The sequence below is a fragment of the Salvelinus alpinus genome, chromosome 6 (assembly GCF_045679555.1).
Source record: "Salvelinus alpinus chromosome 6, SLU_Salpinus.1, whole genome shotgun sequence".
Classification (NCBI taxonomy): domain Eukaryota; kingdom Metazoa; phylum Chordata; class Actinopteri; order Salmoniformes; family Salmonidae; genus Salvelinus; species Salvelinus alpinus.
In genome coordinates this window covers 54,506,260-54,530,001 of record NC_092091.1, presented here as the reverse complement: position 1 = coordinate 54,530,001, position 23,742 = coordinate 54,506,260, and the positions used below count along the sequence as shown (strand labels likewise).

At 45.5% G+C, this 23,742-nt stretch overlaps 2 protein-coding genes across 2 annotated transcripts in view; one reads left to right on the top strand and one right to left on the bottom strand.

The window, feature by feature from the left end:
- Positions 1 to 23,742, top strand: part of LOC139578900 (catenin alpha-2-like) — a 707,491-nt gene that overhangs the window by 472,963 nt on the left and 210,786 nt on the right. The window lies entirely within an intron of this gene.
- LOC139578899 (leucine-rich repeat transmembrane neuronal protein 1-like) lies at positions 18,637 to 22,415 on the bottom strand. Its single transcript, XM_071407026.1, has one exon. It carries the CDS (start codon positions 21,072 to 21,074, stop codon positions 19,491 to 19,493), a length of 1,584 nt encoding a protein of 527 aa, XP_071263127.1. The 5' UTR covers positions 21,075 to 22,415; the 3' UTR covers positions 18,637 to 19,490.

The following is a 23,742-nucleotide window of genomic DNA, read 5'->3' as shown; positions in this document are numbered from 1 at the left end:
TACTGCCGCTGGCTCCGACAGACAGACAGACAGACAGACAGACAGACAGACAGACAGACAGACAGACAGACAGACAGACAGACAGACAGACAGACAGACAGACAGACAGACAGACAGACAGACAGACAGACAGACTGTAGCAGGGAGATTAGTCAGGGATCAAGAGCCTCTCAAAGCGACCTAGCACGCAAACAAACAATGAATAGAGAGACCAGACACCAAAACCATACTGTACTCTTTACTCCCTACTACCCCCTGCCGAGGCCCATATGCTCGGCGGTGCACGTACACTAACACAGTACGACGTGTTTGATTTGTCGTGTCGTGCTGGTATTTACCTTCTGGCCCCGCGGATCACAAGAAAAAGGAGACGTTTCATGTACAAGCATGCAGATATCCAACATTCTGTTCCCTTTGTATGCGGTTCTGTGTGGCTCCGTTTGTAGAGCATGGCACTTGCACCGCCAGGATCGTAGGTTTGTTTACCGCTGGGGCCACTCATACAAACAAGAATGTATGCACTTTGGTCTGCGGAATTGTATATATGTCGTCATGTATTGTAAGCTGTTTGCACTCCAGTGATGTGAAGTAAAGCAGTGACAACAAGGCCAAACGTATTGCGAAATACTTTTCGGTAGCATTGCGTTTGCAGAAGTGTTTATACCGTGTCTTTGGTGTGTCTTCTACAGTCAATAACAGGGATTGACTGGGCTCAATCTGATGGTGCAGAGTTATTTGACGTGCGGGACAGGAGACGACCGTAATGGGATATTTTTTTCGTTTTAATTTACTGAATGATTGCGGCTATTGAATTACAGTTCAATTAAATTGAATGGCTTTTATGATTTAATTTCAGGCCGTGTGTGTGTGTGTGTGTGTGTGTGTAGCTGTAGGAGCTCACTGATTGCGTTGTGGTTAGCTCCATCCACGGAAATGAAACCATTTGTTCTGCATGTTTATATACTGCATCTCCAGCGTTCTCTTAGACTAGCTACTCGTGTTAGTTGGCATACCACTCTTTCTTTCTCATTGTTCCCTTTGCTATTGGGAGCATGAGATAGCTAGTCAGCTGTACAAATTAATGTATTCAACCAAATTGGGTCTTCCCGCATCTGAATCAGAGAGGTGACAGGGGGCTGCCTTAATCAACATCATTGGCGACCAGGGAGCAGTTGTTGGGGGTTAAATGCCTTGCTCAAGGCAGTTAACCTTGCCGGTTTGGTGATTTGAACCGCCGACCTTTCGATTACTGGCCCAATGCTCTTAACCGCTAGGCTACCTGCCTTGTTGAGTCTCTTCAGTACTGGTGTTTCCAAGGGAGAACGAATAAAGACACAGTGGTGATGCAGCTGCTACACAGTCTGCTAAGCTATATGCTCCATTAAAAAACAAATGTGTTGCCATAAAATGTAGTAAAATGCCAGTCCTTTGAGTGAATGGAACCTCAGTGCTGGCACTCTCTGTGCTGTAAACAGCGCACTGTCCTCCTCCTTTTCTCTCTCTCCCTCTCTTTCTCAGTCCATCCCTCCCTTCCGTCCCTCTCCCGCCACCTTTCTCCTCGCTCTTAAAAACAGCTGACCCTAGCTTCTACCATTTCTTACCAAAAATGTTGCCTCTCTCCCAGAGGACCTCCAGACACAGATGAAAACGTCATGAGAACCGGTCGGGCCTGTCTCATGTGTGTCAGTGCCCTCCACCTTTGTTGCTTCACGTTGAGGATTGTGGGGGAGGAGGCGGGCGCCTCAGGCGCTACTTGTTCCGGGGGCCATCTGGTTCCATTGGATTTTGGCCTCGTTCATCCTCTCTCTCTCTCGCTCTCTCTCTCTCTCTGTCTGTCTGTCTCTGTCTGTCTGTCTCTCTCTCTCTGCCTTCTGTCACCATACCATCTCTCTCATCTCTCTCACTTGTGTACTCCCCCCCTCTCTTTCTTCCGCTCTCTCTTTCTCTCTCACACAACTTTCTTAATGTTCTGTTATTTGCTGTTCTGTCCATGCTGTTCCGTTCATGTTAAGTTAATTATTTTCTCGGTTCATGTTCTGGTCATGAAATAAGGCCCCTTCTGTTTCTGAGGTCTTGTTGCCAAAATGTGGGAAAAAACGAAGGGGTCTGAATACTTTCTGAATCCACCGTACAAATCATAGATAAAGAATAAATACCAAACAAAAGCAAAATATACGAGCTTTCTAACAGTACAATGCGTTACTAGGTACTGTTCCCGGGCCCTTTCAGGAATATGTGTTTTATACGGCCTCCGCTGAACACTCAACCAGGAAAAGAGGCACATTAGAAACGCGGCGGTCCGAAACCATTACCAGTAGCATTGCACTGTTCTGCTTGCCAGGTCCGCCATTGTCATACATGCTCACATCAGCACTTCTCACATCTCAAAACCAAAAACACCACCAACAGACAAATGAAAGGATCCTGGCACGTCGGGTTCAAAAGAGTTAGTGACGGCACAGATGGTCAAAATGGGATGTGATTAGTAACCCGCACCCTTTTTCTCCCCGTGTGTCTCCTGTGCTTCTCTGAGGGAGAAGAGGGAGAAGAGGGAGGTGGGGCAGATTTATCTTCATTCATCACAGGCTTTGACAGTTCTGACAGTGTGCATTGCCTCGCGGGTTCCCTTTCCATTTAAATGGGCTTAGGCCTCCCCAAGGTGTGTCTGTGAGCAGTTCATTCTGTTGAGTGTGTGTGTGTGTGTGTGTGTGTGTGTGTGTGTGTGTGTGTGTGTGTGTGTGTGTGTGTGTGTGTGTGTGTGTGTGTGTGTGTGTGTGTGTGTGTTTGCGTGCCTGTGTACGTGCGTGTGTCTTGTGGTTGTGTGTCTGTGTGTGTCTTGATATCTGTAACTGTGTTTAGGTGTGCGTGTGTGTGTGTGTCTGTGTTGTGAAATAGCAAGGAGCTGCACAACAGAACACAAACTCATCTAACATCCTCTCCGTTGTCATCGAGGACCCTTGGGTTTCATTAGTAACAACTTAAAGGCAGACACTCGCAACCCTACTCCCACACACTGATCCCAAACACTTCAAACAACAGGAAATGATATTGGCCTTAAGGAACCATTGTATTTTCCCTTTATCTTTTTTTATCTCTATTTGCAGATACTCACTCACTACTGTTGCAGATGGATTCGCTAGATCGTTATCACGTTTGTCTTCGACGAACCACGGTGAAGATAATAACGTAACACGACCCCTTAAGTGTCCATTTATAACAGTTGTCATAGAAACGGAAACAATAGCACATTGATGATGCAGTTATTATTGATACTGTCATGTACTTCCACTGATGTTCCGTTAAAGTGCAGTGAAGTAGTGTAAAGGTTAGTGTTCGGTCCCATATCCCTAGCACGCGGTGACTGCTTGTGACTCTAAAGCTCTTTGGATACATTCAAATCAAATCCAATTCTATTTGTCACATACACATGGTTAGCAGATGTTAATGCGAGTGTAGCGAAATGCTCGTGCTTCTAGTTCCGACAATGCAGTTAGAGTAATCTAACCTAACCTAACAATTCCACAACTACTACCTTATACACACAAGTTACAGTTTGTTTTGGGTGTTTGGGTCATGTCCGGGTCACGTCTTGACCCAATAGTAACTAAATAGTGATTATTATCATTATTGATACAGTAATGTACTTATTCCATTGATCATTCGATGCAGGAAGGCATCTCTACTCAGTCCCTCGCCGTTTTCCCGGCAGAATAAGCTAAGAGCTGCATCCACAACAGAGTAGCCAATGCTCCGGGTCATCAACCTAGCATACACACTGTATTATCTATATATTGATGTTGTGTAGTACTGATGCGTGGGTTAACTCATAACCCACAGTTCCTAGGGTTATATTCGTGGGGTGGATGGGTTTAGGGTTGAATAAAGAGAAAGCAATAGCTTTAAAACCCCCCCCAAAAAAAATATAATTGTTGTGCAATTTCTATCTATAGGCTATGTTGAGGTTTGTCTTTCATTATTTTAGGCTATCTGGTATTAGTGCATAAGCCTAAGCTTCGGGGCTTAACTGTACGCGTGCCAAATATATTACACGCCAATCGCCAAATGCTTTTTGGGAACGGGCAGGAGAAGTTTACGTCAATCCACGAAGGCAAAAAAGGACCATGTCAGAATTTGATCAAATAACAGAAACGCTGCGAAAGTAGAGCTGAAAATAAAGAGAAGGGAGGGCTAGAAAAGTCATGTTTGAGAAAGATTTGGTAAAGTGGCCAAGGAGGATGATCGCAGTGAGGCTATGCTATGTGTGATGATTGTGAGGCTCTATACAAATTTGACAGTCTCTTTGACGGGGGCTTCAAATAGGACTACGACACGTCAATAGAACCGTAGCTTACTGTTCAGATGGGTTAAATGGAAACTGAAATATGGACACTGACTGTCTGTCTATAACCTCTCACACAGTATTGACTCATGCAGAATTAAGCATTGCAATAAAATGATATAGCGTATGAAGTCAAAATGATGACACGGGAACAGGAGTGGAGAAATATGATTTATTTATTTCAGCGTTTTAAGGGAATGTGAATGCTCTGTTAAATAGCATCTGTAGAAGGGCTATCTTTATCAGCGTGATAAACGCTGATAGTATTTCAACCAAATAAAATATGCGTCCAAGTCAAACTGAAATCTTATCAGAATCATGTTGGGTCGTTTTCACAGCTTCATATTTCTGTACAACTGGTCAAACTGATGCTATTTCCCTTTGTTTTGTTAGTACATTTTCTCCCCTGTCCCTAAATGTCTTTGCTCTGCGAAATAAAATGACATAGAACACTTTACTGATGTCAACCAGATTGAAGTGTTCATTCTATCGATGTATTTAGTCATCTAGGGCAGGGGTTCATAAACGTTGTCAGCATGGGACCCAAATGAGAAATTCGTTTTTTTCCTAGGACCCAAGCTTAGGAAAATATACAACTATACATAAATATTGGTACATATCATTGCCATTATGCCTAAAACAAATGCAATATAAACAAAATTAAATATCCATATAAATATCTATTCATGTTTATTTTCCCCCGTTAAAAACACTCTTACATATATATCTGTCTAGGTTGGAACTGTTGCTGTTAAAATATAATACATATTTTTTATTCTGAACTGGAATAAACTGACATAGAAACCATAGAGGAACTCTAGAGCTCTGTCAGAGTGACCATCTGGTTCTTGGTCACCTCCCTGACCAAGGCCCTTCTCCCTCGATTGCTCAGTTTGTCCGGGCGGCCAGCTCTAGGAAGAGTCTTGGTGGTTCTAAACTTCTTCCATTTAAGGATGATGGAGACCACTGTGTTCTTAGGGACCTTCAGTGCTGCAGAAATGTTTTGGTGCCTTTCCCCAGACACAATCCTGTCTCGGAGCTCTACGGACAATTACTTTGACCTCATGGCTTGGTTTTTGCTCTGACACATGCAAATGTCAACTGTGGGACCTTATATAGACAGGTGTGTGCCTTTCCAAATCATGTCCAATCAGTTGAATTTACCACTGGTGGACTCCAATCAAGTTGTAGAAACATCTCAAGGATGATCAATGGAAACAGGATGCACCTGAGCTCAATTTCGAATCTCATAGCAAAGGATCTGAATACTTATGTAAATAAGGTATTTCTGTTTTTTATTTTTAAGAAATTAGCAAACGTTTCTCAACCTGTTTTCACTTTGTCATTATGGGGTATTGTGTGTAGATTGCTGAGATAAAACAATATTTAATCTATTTTAGAATAAGGCTGTAACATAACAAGATGTGGAAAAAGTCAAGGGGTCTGAATACTTTCCCAAGGCAATGTATGTACTACATGCTTGCATCTTCAAGCCTGGATGAAGAGGGTCTTGGGGGTTGTGTATCCGTCGGGACCAAAGACGATCGGCCGGGGAAAAGTTAGGATAACGTACCTGGAGCGATACAAACCATAAGCAGGGAGAGAGGGGGGGACAGACAATGTGCCGGATCCTGGAAAAGTCCCCTCTGGGAGAATAGCCATATTCAGTATGCCACCCGTGTTTGATCATGACCTTACGCTGCATGTCCTTGGCGCAGAGCGCAGCAAATGCCTTTTGGGGGATTGGAGGGTTTGAGGCTTCAGGCTGCTCCATTTTAATGTGTTGTTTTTTTATTTTCATTCCACCTGACCCGATGCCTTCTGCAGCCTTCTTTTGTGTGTCTCTCTCTCTCTCGCTAAGTCCCTCGGCCACCATTTTGATTACGAAAGTGACACTTTCATGGATTATGATTGTTGGAAATTGTTAAACATACAAGGCCCCTATCCGTCTAAACGGATCTCTATTCCCAAACCTTGGATATCATACACACAGCACAAAGACTGCATAACCCTGTATCGATTCAAATGCAATCAATACTACTACTGGTATTGACCACAAGCACAGAACCTTCGATATGGAATGGCAGTATTTTGACCAGGAAGTCAATGGTGAAAATAAACTACAAACAATCAAACAGGATAGGGGCCTTTTGCGTGGCCTTTGGTGGCCATTGTTAAAAAAAACATAAAAGAGAGTGTTGCCTTTGGGCCACTTCACTAGCAGTCTTTCTGTACTGGACGACTGTGAGATCACATGACAAACTACTGGGGGTGTGTGTGTGCTCTCACAACGCATTTGTCATCTTTGAGTGCCCGGGCTGTGGCTTTTCTAAATGTCAGCAAGGGGTTGTTAAGCAACCATGTGTGCTTTTCCTCTCTCCCGTTCTTTCTCACTTTCTCTTTATCTCCCTTGTTTCTGGACTACCCGGGCCTGCCTCCCATTTATACCACCACAGCCAATAATACAACCTGGTCTCCGTCCCAAATGGCACCCTATTCCCAATTTAGTGCACTACTTTTGATGGCAGTGCGCCATATAGGGAATAGGGTGCCATTTAGGACGCATTCTTAGATTGCTTCTCAGCTGTCAGAGTAGAAGGGTAAGATAAGCCTCTTGCAGAAGTGAGTTGTGGTTAATGTGGAGGTGCTGGCCTCGCCTGCTTTTCAAAACAAAAACATGTCACTGTGAAGGACTGGAAGTCCTCAAACCCAAAAGACTGTATTGATTGGGGAGAATTTACAACGTAGACTTGGTACATAGTACAGTGGTCGGATTACAGTGGTAGCTAGAGACTCTGTCTCGCTCAGCACTCTCTAGTTATCTCACTCCTCACATCACTCTTTTTTCTCCATCTTTATCGGCCCGCGTGGTGATCTCGGCTGGGCCGGAGACGCACACAATCCAAAACAATCCACAGATATCACCAAGGTCTTCACACCCGTCTCCCCCATTTAAAGCTGTGGGGTTGGTGACAGAATTCACAGCATATTTTGATGTCAGGCGGTGGGGGGGGTGAAGACCTTGGTGATATCTGTGGATTGTTTTGGATTGTGTGCAGCACCAAGTCCCCACCAATATGAAGCAATATTCATCCCCCCCTTTTGTGGCGGGAAGGGAAAGGGAAGAAATTGAAAAAGCGATCTTGCAGGCTGCCATTATTCAGGACTCTGGATGGGACTGGCTGCTGGCTGAGTTGTATTCATAAATCTCTCACGGAGCCCCAATGAATGTAATCAGGAGACTTGCAGAGGACACAAACTGGCCCAACACTCCATCTCGCTTGTCAACCGCAGCTTCAGTAGCCTCAACTATATAGGCCTTTCGGGGGGTGGGGGGGGAGGAGAGAAAACCAACTTCAATTCAACCCAAACCATGCAGTCGATCTGTGTGTGTGTGTCTCGCTCTGTATCTCTTTGATGCTTTTTGGGAGTGCTGCCCTTTTGAATTTGAGTTGAAGTTGAACAACAACAACAACGATAAGCTTCTTTCATTGTATTAGACCCCTGACTTCTATGCCACTCTAAAAACAGACTCGTTTGAGCCGTCACGCCTTCCCTAGAGCAGCCATTTTGAAAAAGGACTCATGTTATAGGCCTAAATCTTATATATAGTTTGGGTTCACATTATTCATCTCTATGCAATATCTTAACAGTGGATGCCGACGACAGCAGCAATTGAAATCTTCCTTGTTTGACATTTTTAGTCCCCCTGACTGTTTTCCACCCACTTCTAACATCCAATCTCAAATTCATTTAATTTCTCCGTGTGGCTGTCAGAGGTTAGGCACGACGCGCACCATCTGCTTAACCCAACACAGCTCCCGAGGCCATCGTCTCTGTCTCTGCTCTAGTGTCTCTTCTCAAGTCGCTACACACACACACATATGCACACACACACACGCACATGCCAGGCGGTCTCATCTGATCTCAGAGCGGTTGTCCGTGGGGCTCTCTGGCTGCTCTCTCTGCTGTCCGTGAAACGATCCTATGATCCTATGAAGGCCTGGACAGAGACACCCAACAGGCCCGACAGACTGTTAGAGGGATGGTTTTACATGGTCCGCTCAAAGCCCTCTCCACTGTTCTGATCCATTATAAAGCACGAGATAAAAACACAGGCTATATTCTAACCGGTTGATCTATTCTCTCTTTCCCTTTTTTTTCCCATGTTCCCTTTGCTGTGGCCCCATCTGGTTCACTCTCTGATGCAATTTGTATAACAGGTAAGTCCACTCTTTTGTGTTAAGTCTGAAGCCCATCCAAATGTAATCATATTACACATTGAACAATATGAGAGACCATTTACACAATGAAATCCACGTTGCTTCCATAAAGCTCCCGTAAAACATCATCCCTTAACCTATCTGACAGTGGTAGAAAGGGGGGGGGGGGCAATCTCATTGGCTAGAGATGCCAATCGGCCCCCCCCCGAAGGAAAGGAGAGTGAAAGGGATAGTGAAGAGAGAGAGGGAGAGGGAGAGGGAGAAAGAGAGAGGGAGAGAGAGTGTGTATGTGAGGGAGAGGGAGAGGAATTATAATTTGTTTACCGTGACATCGAGAGAATAACAAATGGGCGAATGATAAATGCGGTCTGTTTTAGCGTTGGCCTAAACTGTTGTGGTGTACTTCACTCTGTATCCAAAGACTATTAAGAGACTTTATCAGCTTATAGCCGTTAACTAGAGGCGTTGATTACTGCCCAACGGTTCTCCTTCATCTCTAAAATGCTATAGCTTCACTTACCTCCAGTTCTGTCCATCTATGGAAGCGCTTTTTCAACGCAGCCTCTGAAGCAAATGGATACTTTTGCCGTCACTGCAGGCGTGTGTTGCCCTTTTCTTTATGGAGTGTGTGGTTTTTCTATGTAGGTTTAGCTATAGAATGGTCTTATTGGTCATGTTTACAGTAACCGTGTTCACTATCCGACAATAGCTTTCCATTTTTTTTTGCATATGTTGGTGATATATTTGCATCTAAGGCGACAATCCTTGGTTTCACGGTATGTGTTGCAGTTGTTTAGTATTTATGGAGTCCTGGGGGGACAAGGATGCGACGGCACCACTTGTGCCTAAAACCATTATGAAAATGCACTCTCGTTTTTTTTTTTTACCTTTGCCATTCTCAACCTGCACACTTTCCACTCCTTACCATTCAGGCATGGACATACAGTATATTGTCAAAAGAACCCAGGCTTCGTTCATTGATACGGTATCTATGATGGACTGTTGTGATATGGTGTTTTGTGCTACGATCATACTTTTAGCTCGGAGGAGGGTAGGGAAGACACTCGAAAAAAAACTTGGACGGGCTCCCTTAGTCACGGCGGCCCCGCACCACCCCGAGTCCCCATCGGCCTTCTTCACAGTTTCGTGGGTCACTGATTGTCACGCGGTGGTGTTTTTGGCACCGACTCAGCTTGCTTGTTGTGCAGATCGTCGGTAAACACGTCCAAGTACCCAACAGGCTTTCGGAGACTGTACCGCAACAATAGGGTTGGTGTTTTGGTCTAAGGGCTCAAGTGTGATGTCGTGAGGGGGGGGGGTTGAGGGGCCGTGACTGGTCTGCCATGGTTGACTAGATTTGACCCCCTGGATTGACTGGATTTGCTTAAATAAGCCACAGATGGCATTTATTGTGGTTTTTATGTGGTTTTGGGCCGACGGCAGTCGTGTGCACGGAGTACTGCAGGGATCATTGACTAGATCCAGCCGCCGGCGGATTTTTTGTTGTTGAGCAGATGGTCAGGCGGCCGGAATATAATTACAAATAATTTGGAGACTGCAAGTTGACCGCGAGAAGCCCAAACAGATACATATTTGACTAAAACATAATCATTTCAAACCATGCTTACATTTGTATTCGATGGCACATACAGTATCTCTCTATTATGCGTGGGAACACTGTAAAATCACTTTGGAGCTGATTTGCTGGTGTTTTTAACAGTGTTTTATGACCAGCAAAAAGTAGTGTGTGTGGGTGCCTGCCTACCTGCCTGCGTGAGTACCTGCGTGCCTTCCTATGTGTGTACTGTATACTACACATGATCATTATCGATCAATCTCATCCCGTGTGGGCGTATACAATATATCCTGTTACAGATGGTTTTTACCACGCTAGCATGCGGTTTTGTGTCTTTGGGGGCCTAATTTACCACTTCCACCAGTAGCCTTCATCTTAAAATATTCACCATGGACAAGACACTGAAGAGAAGCTAAACCCTTAACACATACATGTTTACCACAATTACCGTGTCGGCACATTTAACACTGTGTTGAGTTTTTTTTTGTGATTAAAACAAATAAGCTGTCTGAATTCAACCTCAATGCCCGACATGACAGAAGGAACTTGTTGTTTTCCTCTGTCCAGGGTATGGATATCTGAAAACAACTCACATCAAAACAACAGGATTTGAACTGGGCTTGACCTCACTCAATCATATCCATGTCCATCTGTGTGGAGTATGGATCCAACATGAAGCTTCCGGGCAACCCCGTATAAAGCTTATAGTACTCCAGCTGAACCTTAGAGATAACATCTCTCTCTATGACCAAAACACTTGTCATAATAGCTCTCTGCTCCATATCTGATAATACAGTATGTATTGTAATCCCAGTTTATAAGTGACTCTGTGGACTGTAGACCCCCACAGATGCAGGCCCAGCTGTTGCCATGTTTTAGCTCACTGGCTCTGACCCAGCTATTCTATCATCATGTTTTATGCACCACTGGATGTTAACAATAGCATACACACAGTGTCCACACGAAGTGTAGTGTAGTGGTTATGTTGTCACACACACACACACACACACACACACACACACACACACACACACACACACACACACACACACACACACACACACACACACACACACACACACACACACACACACACACACACACACACACACGTGTACACACATTGCCTTTCTGGCTCTCTCCCACTGTCTAAATCAGTCTATATGATGAAAACAGAGCAGTGCCGCCTTCATGTCGTAGCTAGCCTACACTCACTCAACCGCCCCTTGTAGTGTAGACACACAAACTTATAGTGTATTCAAGGTTTAAAAAGGCCTCTAAAGTTTGGAATTTCCACTTAATAATGTCAGACTTGATTTGCCCTAACGAAAAATGTATCAACCCCTACAAAGAAATTGCCATTCATTATAATCCACATGATAATTCCCATTTCCTGTTGCTGCAGGATTATTTTCCTGTTGCAGCAAACTGGCTCAAGTTAAGATCCTACATCTGTACAACGTTAGTTAGTGGCTGGAGAATAGAATGGAACGGAGTAGAATACAATGGAATAGAATAACTTCATTTTTCCATTTTTTCACCCATCATTTTCTATTTGTTCTTGATGGTAACGAGAAAGACAACGAGAAGTGTATGAGAACACTGTGAGAATCAATGATGATCGTTCCAAAATTGATCCTGATAAACCATTTAAAATTCAATATGGACTCAGCGCCTGGCCCACACGCTGTTGTCATCGTAACTCATCAGCGGCCCCACCACACACCGCTGTAACCCGCCGCCACTTGGTGATTTTGCCACCTTTCCTATTATGAGTAGGTATGAGGCGTTTATTATGCACGGCAGGGCCCCAATGAAACAACAGAGAGTTAAGTTCATTCATTCGTTAAGCATTATTTCTGTGGACTTGACACACACACACACGGATGCACAGACGGACACGCGCACACACACACTTCCCCTAACCACTACCCCAACCTAATCACATGACGTAAACCATTTCCTGGAGGAATGGTGATTGGCTTAGAGCAGACCAAGTCTCTAAATGCCACAAAACCACTCACCTTTACAGCACAGTCAGTGACGATTGTATGTAATGTCAACAATACAGAAGACCGCTGCTGACCTGACTGAGTAGTCACACATCATTGTGTCAGCGGTGTTTGGACCATAGAATTAAAATGAGTAGAGTGGGGACTCTCATTTAGGTCAATTATACCATAGTGTGTGGACATACGCCCATTTTCAGTGTCTCCATAGTAGCATTATATTTCTATGGTTTGGGGCCAACATTTATGACACCCCCCTGACCGTTATTATACTCCTGTGTATCGCTCCTAATACAGTAGTTATAGTAGTGGAACATCTATTATCTCTCTGGGGGAAATTTGCTTTACAGCAGAATCACCCATTGAATCACCCATTAAAACACAACAGAAGTTACACTAGAAGTAAGAAACAATGTACACAATAAGCCACACAAGGCCTATGATGTGACCCTGTTGGTTGGGGTTTGTGTTACCAGATAGCTATTGCCCCTGAACTGTATGAATGACCCTGTCGTTCAAGGTGTTGCGCTGTGTTAGTTAGATGGGTTGTCTATGACGTTTACATGAACACTGTCGTTCAAGGTGTCCAGCCACACTAGTTATATACGGTTTTCTCTGCTACCGCACGGCAAGCGGTATCGGAGCGCGAAGTCTAGGACCAAAAGGCTCCTCAACAGCTTCTACCCCCAAGCCATTAGACTGCTGAACAATTCATAAAAATTGCCACCGGACAATTTACGTTGACCCCCCCCCCCTTGTACACTGCTGCTACTTGCTGTTTGTTTGTTACCTATGCATAGTCACTTCGACCCCACCTACATGTACAGATGACCTCAACTAGCCTGTACCGCTGCACACTGACTCGGTGCCCCCTGTATATAGCCTCATTATTGTTATTGTGTTACTTTTTCTTATAGCTTCTTGGTAAATATTTTCTGCACTGTTGGTTAAGGGCTTGTGAGTAAACCTTTCACAGTAAAGTCTACACTTGTTGTATTCGGCACATGTGACAAATACAGTTTGATTTGATTCGTGGGTTGTCTATGACATTTTCATGACCATGTCGTTTAAGGTGTTTTTACATTTTAGTCATTTGGCAGACGCTCTTATCCAGAGCGACTATCCAGTAGTGAGTGGATCCATTTTTCATACTGGTCCCCTGTGGGATTCGAACCCACAACCCTGGTGTTGCAAGCGCCATGCCCCACGTTAGTATGTGTTAGCCAGATGTATTGTCTATGACATTTACGTGACCCTGTCGTTTAAGGTATTGTTGTGTGTGTGTGTTATAAGTGTTATCCATATATGTCATGTGATGTATGGGTCTGTGTTAGCCGGATGGGACAGCCACCACACTGTGTTTAACGTGATCTATGCTAGCTGTTAGCTGTGTTGTGTTTATCGTGATCTACGCTAGCTGTTAGCTGTGTTTAACGTGATCTACGCTAGCTGTTAGCTGTGATGTGCTGTGTTTTACGCTAGCTGTTAGCTGTGCTGTGTTTAACGTGATCTACGCTAGCTGTTAGCTGTGCTGTTTTTAACATGATCTATGCTAGCTGTTAGCTGTGCTGTGTTTAACATGCTATACGGTAGCTGTTAGCTGTGCTGTGTTTAATGTGATCTATGCTAGCTGTTACATGTGCTGTGTTTAACGTGATAAACGGTAGCTGTTAGCTGTGCTGTGTTTAACGTGATCTATGCTAGCTGTTAGCTGTGCTGTGCTTAACGTGATCTACGCTAGCTGTTAGTTGTGCTGTGTTTAACTTATTCTATGTTAGCTGTGCCATGTTTAACTTGATCTACGCTAGCGGTTAGCTGTGCTGTGTTTAACGTGATCTACGCTAGCTGTTAGCTCTGCTGTGTTTAACGTGACCTACGCTAACTGTTAGCTGTGTTGTGTTTAACGTGATTTACGCTAGCTGTGTTGTGTTTAACGTGATCTACGCTAGCTATTAGCTGTGCTGTGTTTAACGTGATCTATGCTAGCTGTTAGCTGTGCTGTGTTTAACGTGATCTACGCTAGCTGTTAGCTGTGCTGTGTGTTGAGCTCTGCTGGGTCTCTGTCTGCTCTGAGAGGTGTGGGGGAGCCTTTAGAGTTGGCCCGTGTCATTCCTGTTCACACATAGTAACATCCTGCAGTCTGTCACACACATGCACACAGACACACGTGCGCGCGCGCACACACACACACACACACACACACACACACACACACACACACACACACACACACACACACACACACACACACACACACACACACACACACACACACACACACACACACACACACACACACACACACACACACATAGCTTGGAGACAGGAGTTTCAAAACCTGTTAAACAAGTGCATTACCCAATCACCACACATCCCTCCATACCCCTCTCCTCTGCTTTTCAACACAGCTGTGCTCTCCGACGTACAGAAACCATTGTCACGCTTCTTCGTACGATTTCCATTTCAAACAGAGCCAATATCAAACTTTATCCCCCACCGAAACCCTCCCAACCCCAGATACGATGCGAGCGGAATCGGGCCAATCCGCACCTTTCTGTCTCTTCTCCTCCATCACCATGGCTAATTAGCTGCCATATCAATAAACCATTATTATTTCCTTCTCGCCCTCCCATAGACAGTCAATAGCCATAGCATGAACATGTAAAAAAAAAATGTCAAAAGAGTATGTAATCGGTAATCAGAGGATCATCAGGGAAGCGAGTCCATTTGGTAAACCAGTCACCTGTGTTAGTATGGATTTTGCTCAGTGTCATCAATCAGGTTGTTAATAATGGGAGGTCATAGGAAAGTGATAAGCCCTGTTGGGGGCGATGACCCCTTGTCTGAGACGATCAACACACACACACAGAGAGAGAGAGAGAGAGAGAGAGAGAGAGAGGGGCCTGTGGGTGCATCCTGGAGTCTTAAGGACAACTCTTTCAAATATGCAGACCCCTTTCCCTGTCCCTCCCTACCTCCTGTCTCCCCATTGTGTGTTAGAAAGACTGACACAAAATGGAGATGCCAACAGTAGCCTGTGCGTCAAGGCATCATCGAATATTTATACAAATAAATCAGGACAACGCAGCCTAAATATAGGCCCAGCAGTTTGCATGATTTGAGGGGCTATCAGGCAAGAAAATGAATGAGACCGAATTTAAGAGAATAAGATGATAAGCAAATGACTGTCAGTATATTGCACATCTCACTATGCTGTGTCTCTTTGCCCTGCTCTGCTCGGCTGTATCGGTCGGTGGCTAGCCTACTTAGCATACAGATGTCATGCCTAGTTATGATTCACGGCCATTTTGGATTTCAAAGTGGGCTGCCCGGTCGGGAGATATCATGAATACGAAGTAGATCATGAATCTGAAATGGCAAATTCCGCTGCTGTTGTCGCCGGTTGTTGTTTTTCTCTTGAGCGGCTCCACACACACAAAAAAATAATGCACATTTTAGTTGAGTTATTGCTCCCGTCTTGTTGCCTTTTTGTTTTTTTCTCCTGGTCTCTGTGAAACGCCTCGTATGGTAGATATCAGCATAGATGTAGGTTGGTACTGTACAGTTTACGCATGGCACTGTATACACAAGAGTTGAGTGTACACGATCATGTTTAACGGCAACCATTCACCCATGGGGCCTACAGATGTAGTGTCTTAATTTGATCACCTCGTTGCAGGAGAACTTTCCTGCAATGCAGGAAATGTAAAACTTGTAGTGGATTTGAGGTTTAAGAAAATGTAATTGAATGTAATAATTCACATTTCCTGTTGCTGCAGGATTATTTTCTTGCTGTAGCACACTGGCTCAAATGAAGATACTACATCTGTAGACAGGCTATAGTTCAGGCTTTAGTAAAATAGTAGAGGCTTGTACAGCCTATAGAAAAGGCTGACTGGAAAAACATCGGAGAACCTTTCTAGTTAGCGTTTGAGAATATCCCAGCTTTGCAACTATACATTTATATTAAAGTGAAGGTATCACAATATGCATAAGGTACATCGACAGTGTTACATACTGTATGTCATTGGTTAGTTTGAATGTGTCTGTCTGTTTGCTGTTGGCGTCAAGGAAGGTGGTTGGAATGCAGTGATTATTTGATTTCATGTTAGAGACATCATCATTTGTCCTCCCGGTAGATACAGCATGTTATTAGGTTTTTGTGTCACGCTACTGTAACTCTGCAACATCACTCCAACAACACACCCCCATCACACACATACTCTACACTCAGTTGAGCCATTTACACACACACACACACTAACAAATGTATAGATCTGCCTATTTTTGCCACTGTACAAATGTATGTGGAGTAGGACATACACACACTCAGTCTTGCATAACCAACATTGTGGGGACACACAATTCAGTCCCATTCAAAATCCTATTTTCCCTAACCCGAAATCTAATCCTAACCTTAACCCCAAAACCTAACATTAACCCTAAACCTAACATGAACCCTAACACTAGCTCCTAAACCTAACCCTAATTCTAATCCTAACACTAACCCGAACCTTAATCCTAAAAGCTAACATTAACCGTAACCCTAGCTCCTAAACCTAACCCTAATTCTAATCCTAACACTAACCCCAACCTTAATCCTAAAAGCTAACATTAACCCTAACCCTAACTCCTAACCCTAACCCTAACCCTAATCCTAAACCTAACCTTAATCCTAAAAGCTAACATTAACCCTAACCCTAGCTCCTACCCCTAACCCTAATTCTAATCCTAACGCTAATTCTAACCTTAACCCTACACCCCCTAGAAATAGCATGGTTAGTTTACTGTTCTTGTTGGGACTTCACGTCCACACACACACACACACACACACACACACACACACACACACACACACACACACACACACACACACACACACACACACACACACACACACACACACACACACACACACACACACACACACACACACACACACACACACACACACACACACACACACACACACACACACACACACACACACACACACACACACACACACACACCCTATGGCTGAACAACTCCATGATGATAACAGCCTATTTGTCCCGATGCTGAGTGATTGCGAATGTGGAATGATGGAGACCTGATGTTGCTGCTGCTGCTGCATTATGCCTAGGAACACAGTGTACTACTTCCACACACACACACACACACACACACACACACACACACACACACACACACACACACACACACACACACACACACACACACACACACACACACACACACACACACACACACACACACACACACACACACACAGGCGTACACCTCAGACACTACTCTCAATTTACTGATTGCAGTCACACACAGCAATATACAATCCAACTCATACAATCACACACACTTGAACATACACACACCACGCGTATGCATGCAATCATAATGTGACACTGTGCAGAAGCTCCGAGTCTAGTGTATTTTCTCCCTCCCTCTTTCCTTCCTTCCTTCCTTCCCTCTCTCCCTCCGTCCTTCCCTTCCTGGTGATGTTAGGACACTAGAGAGCAGCCTACACCTTCTTTCTGCCGCCTCCGCAATCACTCCTCTCCTCAGCTATCACTCATTTCTCTCCCCCTAGCAGCACCTACATGTCGACTGTCGACTGGTGCAAGAAACCAAACCCCTCAGTCAACGCATCTCTCACTCGCACAATGAGGAACAAACAGAGAGAAAAATATCCCCAAAATAGCCTTGTATTGAAAGAACAAATGTTTCAACATTACACGCAAAACATAGGCAGGAAATCCATCGGCCGCGGGCATGTGTCATGTCATGTGTTGCCGATGTCTCTTTTAAAGAAAGATATTTTCGAATATTTGTTCAATATTTTGAGATTTTTTTTTCTTCTATATTTTAGAATTCGGTTTTGATTCGAATAGTGTCGGGCTAGGCGTTCTTTTCCTCCTTTCGATGTGTCCCACGCGGTGAAAGGAAGGCATAGCTCTAGCAATGACAGCCAAGCACCAGTGAAGGAGGAAAAGCAGCGCTTTACAGATCTCTCGGACCCTGATGATCTCTCTCTCTCTCGCTCTGCTTCTGCCTGTGTCGTCCGTGTGGACGTTTTGGACAACACACACATTTGATCATGTGAAAATACGCCACCTGATTAGAAAGTGTCAGATCCATTTTAATCTGGAAAGGGTAGAGGAGAGGGAGGGGAAGTGGGAAGGCAGGGGGGGGGGGGATTCGGGGGAAGCAACCACAACATCTATAGCGAGCCAGCACATTGAATGCCCCCCCTCACTCACAAATAGTGAGTGAGGGATCAAGAAAAGATCTGGTATTCCTATTGGAGAGGGTTTAACATTTGAAATGAAGTACGTCTAGGTTACCCCTCTGGCCCCTTGTCTTTTCCCCCAACTAGACATACTGCAGTAGGCACGCCAGACAAAATGCTCTCTTCCTACCACCAGCACGAGCACTGCATCTCTTTTCATAATCCACCCCTCTCCCAAAGGTTCCTTACAACACAAGGGCTTTACTGTGAATAGCAATTCATTTATTTAAACATGGTATTTTTTTGTTGTTGTTGTAGTTTACAAAAGAAATAGGATAGCATCTCTAGCATCTTTTTTTTTTCTCCCACTCTTGCTTTTTTAAACATATTTTACACAGAATTGACCATCTTTAATCTTTTTTTTAATAATCCAACTTTGCATTATTGTTGTATTTTTTGTTGTTGTCGTCGTATTACCACAATAAAAATGCTGTGTTTATGGCTGGCCAGTATGTCCCCAGTTGGTCTTTAGACAATAGCAGAATATCCTGAAGTAAGAAAGACTCATTTAAAGCTGAAATAATATCCACTCCTGGTGTAGAGAAGAAGAAGAAGAAGAAGACGAAGAAGATGAAACCATTGGTGCCTACAAACATAGTAATCCTCTCTGGAGTTTCTGTATAAAGTCAACATAATATTCCATCTCTGGTGATTCTGTGCGTCAAGTCAACAGGCACAATAGTCTGGTGTCCATAGAGGCCCTTCAGATCCACAGCAATTAATCCACGGTCTCAGTCAGTCCTCCCTCTTTCTCCTCCACAGTAGGGGGGCGAGCAGCACAGTGTGACACAGTGTAAATAGTGTCCATAGCAGGATCCCTGGTTCAAACCTCACTTATACAACCCCAACCCACCCAATATATCCCATATATCCAAAAAGGGTCTCCGTGGTAGTCCATATTATCCACACAAACACACGTAAACACACACATATCCATACACACACACACACACACACACACACACACACACACACACACACACACACACACACACACACACACACACACACACACACACACACACACACACACACACACACACAAAGGGTCGGGTCAGACCTCACACTCCCGGGAGGGCTGCTGCTGGCAGGTGCAGGAGCCATACTCGTTGATGATGACCAGGGCCCCCTCGATGTGGTTGGGCTTGTAGTCGACGTAGTACTCCGGCGTGGACATGGTGGCCATCTGCTGCATGCTCTGCTTCTGCTTCTGCTTGCGCCGATGGCTGCTGAAGCACTGGCGCACCTGCCGCACGCCCGCCGGGAAACACTTCCAGGTCACGTAGAGCATCAGCACCACGATGAGGAAGGAGAAGATGAGTGCCATGGTGCCCGTCACCACCTTGTGGATCTGCATGGTGCTGTCTATGTCGTCGAGGTTAGCCACGGTCACGGTGAAGGAATTGGTGACCACTGCGCCACCCTCGGCGGCTGGCGGATCGTAGGGGTTGGCCGTGGGGCCTCCCCGGGCCTGGTCCTTGGTGGTGTAGCCGGGGTACCATCCCGTGGTCGTGGTGGCCTGGTCGATGCCGTCCTCGCACAGCTGGAAGGCGTAGACGGCGTCCAGTACGTCCTCGCCCTGCGCCACGTCCGGGCTGGAACACAGTAGCTGGCTGTCCCGCTGGCCCCGGAAGGCGCTCAGCCACTGGGCCAGGGCGCACACGTTGCGGCTGCATTCCCACTCATTGCCTGCCAAAGTGATGCTGCCCAGGGATGACCATGAATCCAGGATGCGCTGCTCCACGGCCGTCAGCCGGTTGGCGTCCAGCATGAGGGCCTTGAGGTTGGGCACGCTCTCAAAGACGTGTGGCTCGATGTATGCGATCTCATTGGCCGACAGGTCAATCTTCTCCAGGAAGGGCCAGGTCCAGTCCAGGGTGCTGACCACAATGGTGGCCCGGTTGCTGCGCATGTAGAGCGTGCGCAGCGAGATGAGGCGGGGGAAGTGGGCCAGGTTGACTTTGACCAGCTCATTGTGCTCCAGGTGCAGCTCGGTGAGCTTGAAGAGCCCGGCGAAGGAGTTCCGCGCCAGGCTCTGAAGCTGGTTGTAGCCCAGGTCCAGGAACTGCATGCTCCGGCAGTCCTGGAAGATCCTCACTGGGACAAACTTGAGGGCGTTGTAGCGCAAATGCAAATTGGTTAGCTTCCTCAGGCCGTGGAAAAGGTCGGGTTCCAGCGCCTGCAGCCTGTTGTACGATAGGTCTAGGATGCGCAGGTTGGGGAGGGGCCTGAAGGTGCCGTTGGGCAGGCTCTCGATATGGTTGGTGCTCAGGTCGAGCTCCTTGACCCGGCGCAGCCTGTCGAAGGTGCCCTCCTCCACCACGTCGATGTTGTTATGATCCAAGTAGAGCCAGGTGAGCTGCGACAGGCCAGCGAAGTGGCCCTCGCGCAGCTCCGTCAGGTTGTTCTCGCGCATGGACAGGCCCAGTGCGCTGCTCAGGTTGCGTGGAACGTCGGTGAGATTGAGCCCCTCGCAGTAGAGCAGCTTGCTGTCGCAGCGGCATAGACGGGGGCAGACGCCCTCCACCGATGGGACCATTTTGAGCATGATGCCCAGCGAGCAGCAAAGCAACAGTATCAACCCAGGGGGCTTCCTCAGGGGCCACTTTAGGTACAAGCCTATTAGAAGGAAATCCATCAGCCTGAAAATCCTCGGATAGATCCGCAGAGAAAATGTCCATTGGAATCGTTCCGGTATTATTCTGTCATGGTTCACATCGTAATTTGTAATCTCTCCCCGGCAGGAAACCAGCTCTTGTATTTTTTTTGTATTCCTTTCCTTGTAGTGAATTGTGTTGTGCGTGTGTGTTTTTCTCCCCAAGGTATTTACTTATAGAAAGGAAGAGGAATCCAGTGTGGGGGGAAAAAAGAAAAGAACAGGGGAGAGGGATAAAGGGCAAGTCACTTTGCTCATGTTAGATATCAGGGGGCAAGATGCGAGCAGAGGCGGGTAAAAAATGCTTTCTTCACCGAGCGATCACGTATGAAAGGAATCCTACTCACCCCTATCCAGAGACGGACATCCCCTATTCAGCGACTTCCTTTGTGCCCGCACTAATTATGTGTGAATCTAAAAAAGGACCCCAGTGTGGTACAAATTTGCCCCCCCCCCTCTCGTCCTTTTCAGCCAGAATACCAGATCCTGGCAGGCTTACAATGTCTTAGTTCTCCTCGTGTGAAAGAAGCCAGAAAAGACCCAAGGATTCCAAGTGGATGCTGGTTAGGAAGTGCAAGTTCCCTGCTCGGCTGCATGCATGAGTGCCGTGCCTCCTCGCTCTCTCTCTCGCTCGCTCTCTCCCTCCTGCTCCTCTGCAGTCACTACTGCTGCGATGATCCGAAGAGGAGAACAGAGGAAAAAGCAAGCCAACCAAGAAAGGAGAGGAAAAGACTAACTCAAAACTCTCTCTCTATTTTTTTTCTTCTTACCCCCTCTCGATAAAGACTGGGGGCAGATCTGTCAACACAAATTACCGTCCGTCACTTGAAGCGATCGCTGACCTGCACGGCTTAAATCCAGTCAACTCTGTCATTATTATTTTAGTGACCGACCGGCGCGCTTCAGAAAATATGTATTGGAAGGATAAGGATGGGTAATGCCAGGGTCTCTCTCTTCTCTCTCTCTCTCTCTCTCTCTGTTTCCCCCTTAGTTTTTTTTCTACTTTCTGTTTAGTATCCTTCTTTTAGATCCCCTCTTATCTCCTGTGAGAAGCCCCTTGACTCCTGCGTCCTCCTGTCTTTTGGGTTCTGTTCATATCCACTTGTGTTGTTAGTGGTGTTTTTCCCTGGTCGGCTGGAGGGAGTTTGCTGGTGGAGGCTGGAAGGCTGAGAGGCTGAGGAGGCAGAGGCGGTGTGTGACAGGGATGGAGAGGAGAGGCAGAGCACTCTTCACTTCGATCCCTCGCTTGCAGCAGACTAGTGTACTGGCAGAGCATGCAGAGGCACCGTCTGTTCACTGAGTGTCGTAAGCCACTCACAATTCAGACTGGCCATCTCTCTCTCTCTCTCTCTCTCTCTCTCTCTCTCTCTCTCTCTCTCTCTCTCTCTCTCTCTCTCTCTCTCTCTCTCTCTCTCTCTCTCTCTCTCTCTCTCTCCCTCTACCCTCCACCTTCTTCTCTCTCTCTCTCTCTCTCTCTCTCTCTCCCTCTACCCTCCACCTTCTTCTCTCTCTCTCTCTCGCTCGATTTTTCTCAGTGTTTGAAACATTTCCATATTCAAAAGGGGCCGGGCTTAAAACTGGGGCTTTATTGAAGCACAGAATCAGAATCTCTCTCTCGCTCTCTCTCTCACCCTCCCAGTAATGAATTGAAACAAGCCATCTACAATATCTGCTTCTTCTCTTCTTGTAGAATCCAGTCTCCCTCATTATTGCTGATTAATATTCCACTAATGATCGAAAGGATGTTCTATATGCATTCTATCCCTCCGGCTGAGAAATGTGCCAAACTCCTGGCTGAACCAATGGGGCTGATGCTGCATAATTACATAACAATGCAGATGCCATAACAATAATGATAAGATTTATGATTTGTGATCGAACCAATGTTATTATATGCAGGGATTATACAAACTTATTCACACATGTAATGGTAACTTATGCAGCTGTACAGTTTATAGTGCCTCGTTTGAATATGGTGTACAGTGCCTTCGGAAAGTATTCAGACCCTGTGATTTTTTCCCACATTTTGTTATGTTACAGACTTATTCTAAAATGGATTAAATAAATAAAAATCCTCAGCAATCTACACACAATAGCCCATAATGACAAAGTGAAAACAGGTTTGTAGGATTTTTTGCAATTGTATTAAATATAAAAACAGAAATACCTTATTTATATAAGTATTCAGACCCTTTGCTATGAGATTCGAAATTGTGCTCAGGTGCATCCTGTTTCCATTGATCATCCACAAATTTATTGGAGTCTATCTGTGGTAAATTCAATTGATTGGACATGATTTGGAAAGGCACGAACTTGTCTGGGGAAGGGCACCGAAAAATGTCTGCAGCTTTGAAGGACCCCAAGACCACAGTGGCCTCCATCATTCTTAAATGGAAGAAGTTTGGAACCAGCTTCCTAGAGCTGGCCGCAAGGTCAAACTGAGCAATCGGGGGAGAAGGGCCTTGGTCAGGCAACTAAAGGCAACTCTAGGAAACTAAAGATTCTCAGACCATGAGAAACACGATTCTCTGGTGTAATGAAACCAAGATTGAACTATTTGGCCTGAATGCCAAACGTCACGTCTGGAGGAAACCGGGCACCATCCCTACGGTGAAGCATGGTGGTGGCATAATCATGCTGTGGGGATGTT

Excerpts from the sequence above, each read along its gene's own strand:
- LOC139578899 (XM_071407026.1), bottom strand. The coding sequence starts at position 21,074 with ATGGATTTCCTTCTAATAGGCTTGTACCTAAAGTGGCCCCTGAGGAAG.